Source organism: Xiphophorus hellerii, chromosome 5, assembly GCF_003331165.1.
Source record: "Xiphophorus hellerii strain 12219 chromosome 5, Xiphophorus_hellerii-4.1, whole genome shotgun sequence".
NCBI classification, from domain to species: domain Eukaryota; kingdom Metazoa; phylum Chordata; class Actinopteri; order Cyprinodontiformes; family Poeciliidae; genus Xiphophorus; species Xiphophorus hellerii.
Window position 1 is genome coordinate 27105216 of NC_045676.1, and position 15182 is coordinate 27120397.

Sequence of the window (15182 nt, forward strand, 5' to 3'; positions counted from 1 at the left end):
ATTGCTCCGGCTCCCTCACCACGCCAGGTATACCTCCACCAGTCCACTCCCACGGTGACAATGGCCAGTTTTCCACCTGGCCATAGAAATGTCTCGTGCCTCACGAGCCGCCGTTAGTGTAGAGTCCCGCGGGTGAGAGGCTGCAACACTGAGGGGCGACAATTGAACCCGGAGCGGGTCGGGTCGGGTCGGGTCGGGTCGGTTCGGGTCGGTTCGGGTCGGTTCGCAGCAGCAGCAGCCATGGGGGACCAAAACACTGGTTCGGATGAAGAACTTGGCCAGAGAAGGTAAGGACTCTGAATTATTGAACGCACTGACACAGAAGCTAAAAAACTCACCTTTAGAAAACAAACCTGGAGAAGGAATCGCAGTTCAACATGTTTCTGTCTCCTCCACACACAGAAACGGCAGAACATTAAAAATCAGACGTAAATCTTAACTTGGTCAAATCATCTCTGCCCGACTTTAATATTTTTGAAGCGATTTAAAAAAAACCATTTTAAAATATTTTTAGGCCATGCCAGCTCCGTTATAGTACAAGCGGCTTTTAAACGTCGATTTTAAGCATTTATTAATGTTCTTAGTCTTCAGGAGGTTGTAGCTTTCACCAAACAGGTCCGTAGAAGTTAATCATGTTTGCAAAATTGATCTTTCAGTCGCTATGTTGTAGTTTTAACGCAAATGTAAAACAAAACGTGCACCTTAACATATGAGTTACGTACATTTAATAAAATATATTCAGCTAACTGTTTTTCTTGTTTAGATGTTTGTTTGCTTTTTTTAAAAAAGTTTATTAGCTTTTAAGTACATTTGCTTTGAACGGACCAAATTACTGTACGATGTTTCATTGGTATGCTTTCATTTTTTGATTGAGCACAACTGCTTTAGTTCTCATAATGAAACTAATCTAAGCATATTTTGGCACTTTACCAGCAGAAGCATGACACACAATGGAGCCAAAGAAAACTGCACACATTTTGATCGTCTATCAACAAAAATGCTACTTTATTTCAAACGCTGAACAAATTTAAGAACCCAAAATCTGATGTTCATCATCACGCCTTTTTCTTTTAGACAGATGTATTGATAGATGAGAAAAGAATGGTGAGAGTCAGAACAACCAGACTCTACCTCTGAGGAATAACTACCACTGACTCATAATTGCTCATTGGCAGTGTGGCCCAGGATGGAATGTTGGGCGCTCCTTGTGCTTTTCTCTGTTTTCTTAGCTTTGTTAGGTTCACCACTGTTACTTGTTGTCCATAATGGCTTTAAAACGTTTCTGGTCTTTATGCATAAAGGGATCTCACTCCCTTTGCTGATCAAACATATTCGTATTTCCGAAGGTCCGGGAGTAACTTGTTGGCTTTTGAGATCTTTGTGCCTACTTCATGTTGTCAGTCTGCTTCTTTGAAAGAAGACATGTCTTGATTCTACAGCCGCGGCCTAAAAGATAAATATACGTGTGAAATTGAACAAATTTTCCACATAAAAATTACAAAAAATTGGGCAATTACTTTTCCACAAAGGGGCAGAGTGGTTTGGACAGTGTTTATTAAAAACAACAAGCAAAATAAAATCCATAACCGGGTGAAAACATTTAAACTCTGGTGCTGAATTTTCTCTATTGCTGTCTAAGAACAGGTAGCAACAAGTCAGTTGGGTACCATAGTTACAGCTGGTTTGACTTAGATTAAAATGTAAACCTGAACACTTAATCTACTGAAAATCAAATATGCTGGTAGATGTATTTTCATTTTCCTTACCAGGGAGCCCAGCTATCAAATGTCTAGTTCCAGTTTGCAACAAAATTAAGTAAAGACATTTTTTTCACTGTTTGAGATAATAATCTGTATTGAGTCAAGGAGAAAAGTCTCTATCAAATGGTTTGAATTAAACTTGTTCATCTTATTAGAGCAGAGAAAAGTAGATTCTTTTGTTTTGTGACAGGCATATAATGGCGGTGCAAGTCACGTGACATTTCCACTCCGACGTCGTTCATATTTCACGCGCTTCCTGTTTAGTTGCGTTTCTGCACTTTGGTTTGGTTATAATAGCATAGAACTTTGACATAATCGCTGCATCATGTGGTGATGAAGCCAAGAATCGGGTGAAAACCGTTTTCTACATCACGTTTCAGCCCACACGCCTTTTTTGAAAATGATGACTATTATGTCTAGGGGAAAAATTATGTTTTTTTTGTGTTTTTTTTTATGTCAAGCTTGCATGCGGTTGCAGAGTGACAGCTGCAACTGTCACGCTGCAAAGAGTGGCGTTTCACAACCCACCACAGCCCTGAAGCTGCATGCATTTCCAAAATGATGCTCTTTGACGTACAGTAACTTCCTTGTGTTTAGCTGTTATTGTGTGTGCGTGTGTGTGATGATTTTAATATTAAAATGTTATGATTTTAATGTTTAGTAAAGTAGGATTTGTCCTGAAGTATTCCACAAAAAACAGTGCAGACATTACAAAAGGAAACAGTGAATGGGATGACCACTGAAAGAAAAAACTATTTAGCCTAGCTAACGCTCATGACATCGAACAAAAATTTTTTCTGTCATGTAAGTACGTTTTGACTAAACAAGTAAAACCTGCTACGCGCTAAACTTTGATGCTGTGAAATCGTGTGCATTGATCTGCGATAAGTTTGCTTGCACTTTAAAGAAAAAATAAATAAGATAAGACATGGAAGCACTGACAGTAAGATCTTCTGTCATGGTGTTGAAACACTTCCAGAGAAACCATTTCATCACTAGTTGAAACCGTCACCTAGCAGCCTGTGTCTGGGTGTGTGAGCCAACATCCTATTCCTGTAGTGAGAAGGCACTTCCCCTGGTGATGTGTAATGTCTTATCATTTCTTTACAGCTTTTTTCCCCCCATGGAAGCTAGCATTGAACAACGTGTATGACTAGCGATGCACAGTCAGTCTTTATTTGTGTAGCACCATTACACATCATAATGTGCTTCACAAGTAAAATAGGCAAAATAGTTACATAAAAAAAAAATGAAAGCACAATGACCCAGAATAAAATAAGCGCTGAAAGCAAAAGAAGTAGTGACATAATTGGGCTAATTGTCCAGCTCCCATGAACTAAAAAGGAAAGGAAGACAAAGGTGTTTCTGGAAGAGATTTACAGTGGGTTCACACCAGCCCTGTTTGGTCCGCTTTATTTGAACTCTAGTTCGCTTGCCAAAAAGAGTCTGGTACGTTTGGGGAGGCGTGAACGTTTGGGGATGCGCAATCGAACTCTGATGCAGACCAAAAATGTCGAACTTTGGTTCGCCTAAAATTCTGCGTCTTGGTTTGGTTGAAGTAGGGGTAAAAATGCTGAGCATTCTGGGTAAAAACAACCAACACAAGCATGTGAGCCTAGCGCTAATGTTTGAAATGTCTCGTGATCTTTGTACCAAAGACAAGATAGAAATCCTACAACCGCTGCAATCCGATGCCGCTCCATATTTGTTCACATTTTGTGAAGAAGGAGGTGGTGCTCAGTGTCTTCTTCAGACGTTTCCTTCAGTTGTTCTTGGTGTAGCGCCTCCGCAGGCGAGGAGGGGAGCAAGTTTTTCAAAGGGCTCAGCTCGCTGGACGCAGCGTGAAAGCGAACCACGCCTGCTGAAAATGTAATGACTTGTAATTCTGGTCCCCAATCAAGCCGAGTCAACCGAACTGTCAGGTCTGACACAAAGTGTCTAAACGAGGCACTTAGTCCTTTGTCTAAAGCTGATCAAAGGTAGATCAGAGTTAAGAGACGCTTTTAGGGAACAAAGTGAATCATGTAACTATTTGTTGGAGCTATTTATTCTTTATTTCTTTATGCATTTGAATTTTGTTAGTTTATTTTTACATTTCTAGTTTTTGTATTATTTGCAGGTTAATAATTGTCAATTCTATTTTTTATCTTTTGTTTTTATTATTTGTTCTTATTTATTTGTTTTTCTAAAGACAGGAAGTGAGGTGGATCAATCCACTTTCTATAAGTGTAGGGGCCTGGTAAAGGACCAGCAGGCATTTGGGTTTGGGGCCTATGGTTTTTACCAGAGCACCAGTGCAACAGGGCACCAGAGACAGAAGTAGACAGGAGTAACAAAGGAAAGTTTGAAAGTTATAAGTGTTTTGCTGAAAAGAAAAATAAAAGCAACCAAGATAATCAACAAGTTTGGACATTACACTTTTGTGCCTGCGTGAAGAATCTGGACCCCAGTACCTCATAGTGGCAGTTGGAACTTTTTATTGGATGTTTGGTTTGACAAACAATCGCCACTACAGCAAGTAAAAACCTCCCCATGGATCAAGTAAAAACCTCCCCATGGATCAAGTAAAAACCTCCCCATGGATCAACTAAAAACCTCCCCATGGATCAAGTAAAAACCTCCCCATGGATCAAGTAAAAACCTCCCCATGGATCAAGTAAGGAACCAACTCGTGGACTAAAAGGAATAATCCCGCATTAATGGACATGTTGGATGTATGGATCTCAAGGATTACCGTCAAACAAAAGGTTTTGGATCGTCGTTGAAATCAAGCGTCAGGCCTGGATCGACACGTCACTCATTCATCAAGCTGGTACGTGGCAATATTGTTCAAGCCGTACAGGAAAACGGTGAAACTACTGGAGTTTAAAGACATTATTTCACTGCAAAGACTGATGAGATGATTTGATGTGACAAGTTGACGCTTAATTGGATAAAGACGTGTGCCGACGCCCATCATGGAAATGTTTGTTCACACGAATCAACCTCTTTAAACAAAGAGACACGTTTGTGCTTTGTCCTGTGGATTCCTTGTGGTTTATGCTGCTTCTAAATGTTTGAAATAATTCAAAGGATCGCTAAAAATGTCTGATGTAAAGAGCAAAGAGGAGGACACTCAGATGTCGCGAGAGAAAAGAAACATCAAATTCACACAAAAGGGTTTTGAGTTTTACATAAAAACATGTCAAGAAAAACGAAGTTTAAAGTGTAAACAAGCTTCAAAATTAGTGGAGAAAATTTCCGCATTAATGACGTCACAAGAAAATGTTAAGAAAGTGTCTTCTGACTTTGTCAAGTTTATTAAATGCTATCAAGATGCAACCGATTTACATGAATCCTTTTTAAGCTTGCCATTACCAGAAGAAGAAGTGAAAAGGCAATCTGTGTATTTTCAGTCCAAGGTGACGACATTCTCTGATTTTATGGACAATGTAAAGGTTTGGTTGCATGAAGCAGGAGATTCATATACTGAACAGAAAAATGATGTTGATGATGATCAGGTTGCAGATCTGGATGAAATAAATCCTGAAGACAGTGTCTCTAATATTTCAAGTGTAAAGCCACGTTCAAAAACATCTTCACAGCAGTCTCGGACTTCATCTACCTCTTCTGCACGCATTAAAGCTGCGGCTGAAAAGGCAGCGCTCATGGAGAGACTGGCCGCGTTGGACAAAAAACATCTGATCGAAGCTCAAGAGGAAAAACTGAGAAAAGAAAAGGAAAGAGTTTGCTGTTGCAAACCTGAATAAAAATGATCCAGAAAACCAAAAGAAAGAACTGGAAAAGCAGATGGAAAGGTTCAAGACCACGCTGAAGAAAGAAAATCTGACTCCTGAAGACTTGGCCAAGGCAGAACTATCTATTATTCAGTTTGCACAACAACAGAAATTTACAACTGAAATAGCTTTAATCACTAGTGGCCTTAAAACAGTATCCAAGAGAAGTTCTCTATACAAACTTGACCCAGTATTGGATGCTGGGGTCCTCAGAGTGGGTGGCAGGTTGAATAAAGCAGCCATGCCTGTAGAAGCAAAGCATCCTGTAATTTTGACAAAGGATATGTATATGTCTACCCTCATTTTACACCATATTCATCAACAGTTGGGACATGCAGGAAGAGCTCATATGCTGTCAAGGTTAAGACAAAAATATTGGATAATAAATGCTAATTCAGCTGCCAGAAAAATAATTTCTCATTGTGTTGTTTGCAGACGTAACAGAGGAAAGTTTATTGAACAAAAGATGGCAGATCTGCCAGAAGAAAGGGTTCTGCCAGCCACCGCTCCTTTCACAAATGTTGGAGTGGATTATTTTGGTCCTATAAGTGTTAAAAGAGGACGAAGTCTCCTGAAAAGGTATGGAGTTCTGTTCACTTGTTTCACCAGCCGTGCAGTACATCTGGAAATTGCATACACCCTCGATACAGATTCCTGTATAAATGCAGTTCGCAGGTTCATCTGTAGAAGAGGCCCAGTTTCCACCATCAGATCTGATAATGCCACAAATTTTGTTGGTGCAAATCGAGAGCTGAAAGAGAGTTTGGCTGAACTGAACCATGCTAAAATTCAAAATGCTTTTGTGCAGGATGGAATCAAATGGAACTTTAACATCCCAGCAGCCTCTCACCAAGGTGGAGTTTGGGAGCGTCTGATTCGTTCCATAAGAAGCATTTTAGTCTCAGTTCTTAAAGAACAAGTTTTGGATGATGAAGGACTTCAAACAATCTTTTGTGAAGTTGAAGCCATATTAAACGACAGACCTATTACCAAAGTTTTAGATGACTCAAATGATCTTGAGTCACTCACACCCAACCATTTGTTGTTGCTGAAAAACAAACCAGTTTTGTCACCAGGACTGTTCAACCAAAAGGATCTGTATGTCAGGAAAAGGTGGAAACAGGTACAATACATGGCAGAGCTGTTCTGGAAAAGATGGCTTTCTGAGTACTTACCTCTGATGCAGGAAAGACAAAAATGGACAAGAACTAAAAGATGTCTCACTCCTGGAGATGTTGTTTTAATTGCAGACTCTACAGCCCCAAGAGGATCATGGATGATGGCCAAAGTCTTGAGTGTAAACCAGGACGCAAAGGGCTTGGTGCGTTCTGTGCGATTACAAACCAAGACCAGTGTTTTGGAAAGACCTGTGACCAAACTTCTTTTGCTGCTGGAAGCATCACCCTGAGGAATTAAGGAGATGTTTGAGGGAATAGCTCCTTTTTCTTTTTAAGTAATTGTGACAGTATTCACAATTAGGGGCCGGAGTGTTGGAGCTATTTATTCTTTATTTCTTTATGCATTTGAATTTTGTTAGTTTATTTTTACATTTCTAGTTTTTGTATTATTTGCAGGTTAATAATTGTCAATTCTATTTTTTATCTTTTGTTTTTATTATTTGTTCTTATTTATTTGTTTTTCTAAAGACAGGAAGTGAGGTGGATCAATCCACTTTCTATAAGTGTAGGGGCCTGGTAAAGGACCAGCAGGCATTTGGGTTTGGGGCCTATGGTTTTTACCAGAGCACCAGTGCAACAGGGCACCAGAGACAGAAGTAGACAGGAGTAACAAAGGAAAGTTTGAAAGTTATAAGTGTTTTGCTGAAAAGAAAAATAAAAGCAACCAAGATAATCAACAAGTTTGGACATTAAACTTTTGTGCCTGCGTGAAGAATCTGGACCCCAGTACCTCATAGTGGCAGTTGGAACTTTTTATTGGATGTTTGGTTTGACAAACAATCGCCACTACACTATTTATCATCTTTGTTCCCTTTAGCTCTTCAGATCTGTCAAATGAAGCTGACACAAATGACCAAACTTGTCTAAAGGACGCTTTTTGTCATTGAAGTGTAAGCTTACTGTCGAAATTTAAAAGCTTTTACAGGATTTCAGTTTCATTCATTCAATGTAGAAAGATGGAAAGGTCATGCACTTTTGTCAACATTATTTGGCAAGAAACCCCCAAACTTTTTGGAACTTTACTAGAAATGCACCGATCTGACACCGACATCTGTATCGGTCCCCATATTGAAAGACAGTCTAGGTCTGGTATCGTGACAATGTTTCCCTTCCGTAAGGGCAGATCTGTTCAGTCTAATTCTATCTCAGAGACACAAGAGGAAACAGATTAACTGACATTTCTAAGTTAGTGAAAAGATGTAATCTTTAAAATATATTTAGTGAGGCCTTCCAGTTAATCTGCAGTACGCTGGTACAGGTTGACATTTATAGAAGTCAAAGTATGACTCATATGAGGATGTGATATTTAATATTTCTGGGTTTTCAGAACCTAACATCTTGAAAGCATAGTTTGTGTTGCTTTTATCTGCCGCCTGTCCTGTACCCTTCTTATTATAGCATGCTAGCATGTGTGCGGCTAAGAGACAACTCCCTTTGTAAAACTACTCAATCTGACTGATGACTGTTTTTTTCTTTCACTCCAGAGAAGTAGGACAAGTGGTCAGTCTGTCCTCCAGAAGCCTTTAGCAGCATAACTACAGAGAGAGCTCAGGATAACTCTTAAGTTTAAGCTTTATCAAAAAGAAAGCATTAAGGATAGGGTTAAAAATAGTCAAGAGTGTCTCACAGGCTGAAATTGGAAGCTCGATTCGCAGAAGGAGACTTACAGCTAAACTACCTGCCTCACATTCTACTTTTAGAAGCTCTAGAAACCAACGGCAAACCTGCAGACTGAGACCACAGGGTTCTGTCAGGAACATAAAAAGCCTTCAGTTCCTCGATCATCTTCACCATCGCTGTGGTTTGAGCATTTAGATTGTGCGTCCTTTGGGTGTACCAGAAGCGTGTGAATACACATTTTCCAGCCAGACTTTTAGAGAAGAGGGAAAACAAAGAAAAGAAAAAGAACTGCGTGTTAAGTTGCACAAAATTCGAGACCAAACTTCAGCTTTAAAAGAGAACAAACACAGCTTTAACTAACATTTGCAAATGGAGAAAACATACAAAGCTCACATCTCAGTGAGAATCGGATGAGTTCTGACTTGGGGCTGAACGTCCCCTCATCTACATAGGATACATCACACATTACTTAGTCACACCTCCTGGCTCAAGTGTCAGGTAAAAATCTACACGTTACTTATCTGTAAGTTTCCAGTGGAGCAGGTTTGCACACACATTCACAGCTCAACTTTAGGCGTTTATCCAAAAAGGCCTCTCTGCTGATGGCTAAACAGATACTAGTAACTGAACTTCTACAAACTTGGCTTATCACCTTAGCCATGTCTCACATTTCTAACCGCTGAACACCCTGTTCTTCACTTCTTTGAGGAGGATCAGAAGAGCATGTGTCCTGTTGAGCTGCAACTGAGTGCAAACCTTTAATAGAAACATCATAAAGTGTACATTCAAATTTATTTAAACTTTGTTCCTAAATTTTTCTTCACATGCGTTTAAAATTTTAACGTGTTAAAATCTGTGAGATTAAGATGATCAATTCCTACTTTTTACCTTTGTCTTTGTTAGTTGAACAGCCCTTTAAGATGTTTTTTCTGTCAAATATTTAATTTTTTATCTTAATTGGTTTAGTGTTATGCGTTTTCACATGTTTTTGTTGTTTTTTTGTTGTGCATCTTGAGTTGTTGTAACTGTGCTACATAAATGAATCTGACCTTTGACCTTAGCCGACATGTGCTGCTCGAAAATAACACCAAAGTTCTTTGCATCATTACCAGAGGACAATTTAATGCCACCTAGAGTAAGTGACTAGCTAAGCAGCCTCTTGTCCAATGACCACAGCCTCTGTCATGTCTTAATTTAAAGGCAGAAAATGAATTCATCCTGTGTTTTTTGCTACGCACTGAGCCGTGTGGCATTCCACAAGTAACAAAGTGCATGAGGAAGATTATTTATTCGTGTTGATGAACAAAGTCTGTCAGAGAACCGTACCCAGGACATGTGGGGCTGAAGTTAAAGTGTCGTTAAGGAGGTTAAAGGGGCGTCTAAGCACATGGGACGGAACGCGGTTACTGGACAAAGTTCCAGTTAAATCAAAAAAGTGAAATGTGTGTTTTTCTTGTACTTTGCCATTATGCCCTACTTAGTGTTGGTAGATTGCATGAAATCCTATTGAAAATTGATGATGTATTTATATTGATTTAGGAATGAAATGTTAATGAGTTTTAATTAAATTTTATTTTTTTTCTTTCCAGACAGTTTGCCAAACATCTGCATCATCAAAAGCCTCCTGCGTTTCACTCCTGGTTTCGGGGACTGCTCATGCTGTGTCTGCTCGTGTTCGTCGTGTTCTTGGCCTTTTCGGACAGCACCCTGTCGTGGTCCGAAAAGTTATCGCTTCAGAAACAGTACCAGCGTTTTTTCAACAAGAGCAGGCAAGTGGATGCACCTGCTTATCTGATTCACCCAAAACACAGAGCTTTTCTGAATGAAATGAAAGAGAACACGTTACAAACCCCTGGAGGCCTTCAGTACAACACGGAGCCACACACTACACAGCAACGACGCCTCCAGTACCATGAAGCTTATCCGCACAACTACAGGTTTGTCATGGAGAACGCCGAGGTTTGCAAAGTCAACTCACCTTTCCTGGTCCTGATGGTGCCGGTGGCGCCGAGCAACGTTGCGGCTCGGGACGCGATCCGGGCAACGTGGGGCAAAGACCGAGTGGTTCAGGGCGAGAAGTTACTCACTCTGTTCCTGTTGGGTCTCGATAAAACACACGACGTTGAGAAGCTCCAACAGGAGAACCAGCAGCACAACGACCTGATCCAGAGTAACTTCCTGGACACGTATCTCAACCTGACCATTAAAACCATGGTGATCATGGACTGGCTGGCCACGCGCTGCCCTGCAGCCGCCTACGCCATGAAGGTGGACTCCGACATGTTCCTGAACGTCGATAACCTGGTGATTATGTTGAAGAAGCCAGGGATCCCCCAAAAGAACTATCTGACAGGAATGCTCATGTGGAACAGACCCGTTGTCCGGTCCAAGAACTCCAAGTGGTACGTTCCCGAGGAGATGTACCCCGACCCACAGTATCCCACATACACCCTGGGAATGGGGTACGTCTTTTCCAACGACCTTCCCGCTAAATTTGTGGACGTCTCGAAATCCATCAAACCCTTTAACATAGAAGATGCTTATATTGGGATGTGCATTAAAAAGCTCGGACTTTCGCCGACGTCTCCACCGGACCCATCGCAGTTTAAGGCGTATAATTCTAAGTACGATCGCTGTGAATTCTCTAAGGTCATTACGTACATTATTGGCTCTTCGGAAAATTTGAAAAACTTTTGGGCAGACTACAAGAAGCCTGGACCTCACTGCTAAAGCCGTTCGCACTACGGATGCAGCGTGAAATCCCTCATCGTGTAACTTATTTCTAGATATTCTGCAGGTTGAAAAGGGGAACGGCAATAAACTTTTAAAAAGAAAATAGTTTTTTGCTTCAAATCTCGTGAAGCAAAGCTGTAGTACATGTTACAGTTGATCCGGCAGGATGTGAACTACTACTGGAATTGTTGTGCAATTCTACTTAAAATGGTTTTATATGCTTTTCTGTGGCTTTGTTATATTTTAAAAATGGAAATGGCATAGAATGCACTGACTGTTATTTAAATAGAGATGCTAGCCGGCACTTTATCAAGTAATGGATGTCAAACTCCAAAACTAACATGTCAACATGAAAAAAGGGCAAAGACTTTTACTTGAAGTTAGCACAACATAAACTAATAAATTCAACTACGACTAACAGAGAAAAGGTTGCATTATATTGGCTGTGTCCAATGAACTAAAAACATAAATCAACTGTGTTCCTGTCAAAGGATTTTAAACGATGTACCTGGGATTTTGAAGTTTTGTGAGTTTTGTATTTGATTTGTTTTTATTTTTAGCTACAATTTTCCGCATGTTCTCCAGATTTGTTTCTAATTGTTCTGTATTTCGACTGGGTCATCCTAAAAAACGATGAGAGTTTCATATCCACCATTATTGGTAATTATACATACGGGATTTTTATGTTTTTTGTATTAAATACTCTCAAACTGGTGACGTGACGATTCCTTGTTTATCTACAGCTTTCTTTAAACACTGTAGTTTGTTTTGTTGTTAATCAGTTGTGTTTGGGAAATCTGAAATTGTTAGAAGGAAGTTTAGCTTCCAACACGCACTTGTAAGAAAAAAAAAAAAATCAATGTTGCATGTAGTACCTTCAACTCTAAACTTAAATTTAATGTGGTGCTTGCTTATGGAAAATAAAGCTTAAAATGTTTGTAAGAGCTGTTGTGTCGCCATGTTGAAATTCTGACTTCTTTACTAGAACGCTGTTACCTCGAATCCAGCGCCGGGTTCCCACTTCTGAGTTAATTGGAACACAGCGTAAAACTTTCAAGAGGGCATTTTGTTTTCTGAAAACGCCGGGAGAGTTTATCCGCTTCTCTCTGGAGCCAATACAGAGAGACACAGAGGACAGCAGCGACGAGTTGCTCTCCTAAAAGAAGAAATGCAATTCGGCCATCAATGCTTTGGATTTTAGCTGCAAAATGAAAATGAAGATGAAGAGAATGAGCTCACCGGTTGCCGTTGTGGTTTACCTTTTGTTTTTTATTGGTATTTAAGACATACATAGTCTAAATCTTAAGATTGTCTTTTAACCGACCAATCCCTCAGCTTCTTTGAAAGTAAAGGCAGTAGTTTGATGGGACTCAAAGTACAACGTAGCTTTTATTTGTAACCTCTCATGAGGCCAGATCAACCTCCCTGGGTCAGCTGGGTCGCACCAGCCAGCAGAACCCCATCCAACAGTGGAAACGGGCCGCTTGTGCTCAGTTTCTGACAGACGACAGAAAGGATTTTGCATCCTTCTGCTTGTGGGTCCCACACGAGAGAGATTCCTGGTTCTGATCAGTTAACAGCAGTCGGATTTTCAGAAGCTTCAAACGCTCCGGCTGATGGAAACGCGTTCAACGCTAACGATTGAACGCGTTTCCCTCGGGTCTCTCAGAGGCAGAACAGCGGCTAACCGTTAGCGTCTGATGCTGCCTATATCAAAAAACCTTAAATATTTTGTAGCATCGTCTATAGGTTTCAGAAGGGAACCTATAGACGCTAATGCTGTTTGGGTCTGGTTCTGAAGGTCCGTAAACTGCTGTTTATGTACTGTGGATCATCCTGGATTCGGATCCATCAAACATACAACAGCTGAAGTTGGTGATGATCTGCAGAACTCAGGATCCTAAGGAGGAAATAAAGTTCTGGTCCAGCTTTCTGCAGCAGAAACATCAAAACAACAGGAAGTTCATGATTTGCATTGAAATTAAATCTAAATTGAACATTTAATTGATATCTGTTGACTTATCGGTGCAAAAACAAACAAAAAAAAGTCATACTTGACAAAATGTTACTGTACATTTTATTAATGAGCAATTTATAGATAAACTTATATTACCTAAAGAAAGACCCAGAATCTATGGAGAGTTAAGAGTGTTGATAAATAGACACTCTTAACTCCATTTAAGAGCTAAGAGTTTATTAAATATAAATATTTATATTTATAAATATTAAATATAAATGAAGTGCTCCTGCTGTTTGCATGTTTTACTAACTGGAAGCTTTTTCGTGTTAAGTTATTTTCATTGCTAAGATGAGCTAAACACACTATCCGTTTTCAGAGCTCACCAAACCCACTTCATCGTCAAAAATGCAAATTGTAAGCAGTAGCATTGTGTCTTTCAGGAAGCATTCAGAGTGTTTTTCTACTAGAAACTAATCAGTAACTTGCAAAGATGGAGACTGCTGCCTCCTTTCACAGGTTTGAAGCCTGCATTGTATTTTTATGATTGACCCAATAAGCACTACACTCCCAAGTGTAGTGGGAGTGTAGTGGTACACTCCCACTAGTTTGTCCACAAATGCACAAACTAATTTGTGCATTTCTTAGGTACAACTCAAGACAAAATAAGTGTCTAAACGTAGCACCTAAGGTAATGATAAAAGGCAAATAAAAACACTCAGTCTGTAGATACGATGACAAAGGTGGTCCTGTCGGTGTATAAAGTGCTCCATAAATAAAGTTGGTATGGTATGGTACTTGACAAAACTTTACTGTAAATTTTTTAAATAAGCAATTTATAGATAAACTTATGTTACCTAAAGAAAGATGCAGACTCTATGGAGAGTTAAGAGTGTTGATAAATGAACCCAGGAAGCTGTCAGACCTGGCAACCCTGCCAACAGTGCCGTGTTTGTTTGGCATGTGCCAGCGATGGCCAAATGAAGCTTCGTGAAGCAACAGAGCCTTCCGGCCCTTTGCTTTGCCCAAAGGTTCATTAATTCATGCTTCATTCATTACTCACTGGTGACATCTGCTGCTGAAACGGCGACAGCCTCACTCAAATGTAATCATACTTAAAAACAAAAAACAAAAAAAACCATTGCCATTGTTTTTCTTTCTTTGTCAGAAAATCTAAATTTAAGTGTGATCGTAGGTAAAACGCCACTGTGCTGCTCTCCTCTTCCTCGTTCTGTGTGGATTGGCAGGTAAGGAATTAACGCTCATTGTAAACTCCGGCTTGTTGCAGTTTGTTTGAAAAGGTGACGAATTAACTTCTCCCCATATTTGGACAGTTGCTGCTCTTTTGTCTCCAGGATTTCTGCACGTTTGACGGACTGTTGACGGACACACGCCCCAAATAAAGTGGTGTTTGGGGTGCGGCATCGGCGCGCCCAGAGCGCCACACCTGGTTCTGATATTTTAACACATATTTTCTATGTTTTTTTTGTATTATTGTTATTGTTTCCAACCCTTTCAGTTCATTATATAACTGTGTTTTTTATTTGGGCTGACATTGTTTTTCTTTTGTTGTATTAGGTTCAAGGTTGTTGCATTTATTAACTGTCTTTTCTTGTTGGCAGTTGCTGAGGTCCGGTGGCGGTGCTGGTGTGGTGACGGTGTCTTCCTCTTCTGTGTGCCGTGATTCCTGAGTTTGGGTTGTCTCACTGCGTCTGGTGCTGGAAGTACCAGAGAAAGGTCATTTAATATTTCTACCTTTGGACCCCAGAGATGGGTCGACTGACCTGAAGGATTTTAGCTAGCAGGCGCTTTTGTTCTGTAAATAAGGCCATTACCTTATAATTACCCTGGTAATGGCCTCAACGCATCTCACAGTTGCACAATTGTTCCTTAGACTTAGACTTAGACTGACTTTATTGTCATTTTGCATGCACAGGGTGTATACAGAACGAAATTTCGTTGCATACGGCTCAGGACAATGTTTGAGGTTCCAATGTTGTGAGGTTACTCCAGAGTAAAATAAAATACAGTATAAAATATGAATATAAATCTAAATATAAAATATAAAGTGCAGGACTGACAGTAAAATAGAAGTTATTTAGCTCTGTACATGTGCAAGGTATAAAGTGGAGACCAGATTTTAAGTGCAGTCCAGTTA

General features: G+C 40.0%; 1 protein-coding gene and 1 long non-coding RNA gene across 3 annotated transcripts; both read left to right on the forward strand.

Moving 5' to 3' along the window:
* Positions 1 to 12011, forward strand: LOC116719935 (beta-1,3-galactosyltransferase 2-like). Of its 2 annotated transcripts, XM_032562788.1 has the most exons (3): positions 1 to 164; positions 207 to 287; positions 9924 to 12011. In XM_032562788.1, exons 2-3 carry the CDS (start codon positions 241 to 243, stop codon positions 11062 to 11064), a joined length of 1188 nt encoding a protein of 395 aa, XP_032418679.1. In that variant the 5' UTR covers positions 1 to 164; positions 207 to 240; the 3' UTR covers positions 11065 to 12011. The 2 variants fall into 2 exon arrangements, with proteins under 2 accessions (XP_032418679.1, XP_032418678.1); XM_032562787.1 differs by having other exon boundaries at positions 2 to 287.
* Positions 5479 to 6527, forward strand: LOC116719939 (uncharacterized). Its single transcript, XR_004339288.1, has 3 exons — positions 5479 to 5896; positions 5972 to 6115; positions 6205 to 6527. It is a non-coding gene; the product is annotated as an uncharacterized LOC116719939 (long non-coding RNA).
* Positions 12012 to 15182: the final 3171 nt, after the last annotated feature.

What these genes read in the sequence shown, in the direction of transcription:
- LOC116719935 (XM_032562788.1), top strand. Translation starts at nt 241, where the DNA reads ATGGGGGACCAAAACACTGGTTCGGATGAAGAACTTGGCCAGAGAAG. An exon ending in GAAGAACTTGGCCAGAGAAG is followed by an intron (nt 288 to 9,923) that starts GTAAGGACTCTG and finishes TTTTCTTTCCAG; the next exon opens with ACAGTTTGCCAAACATCTGC.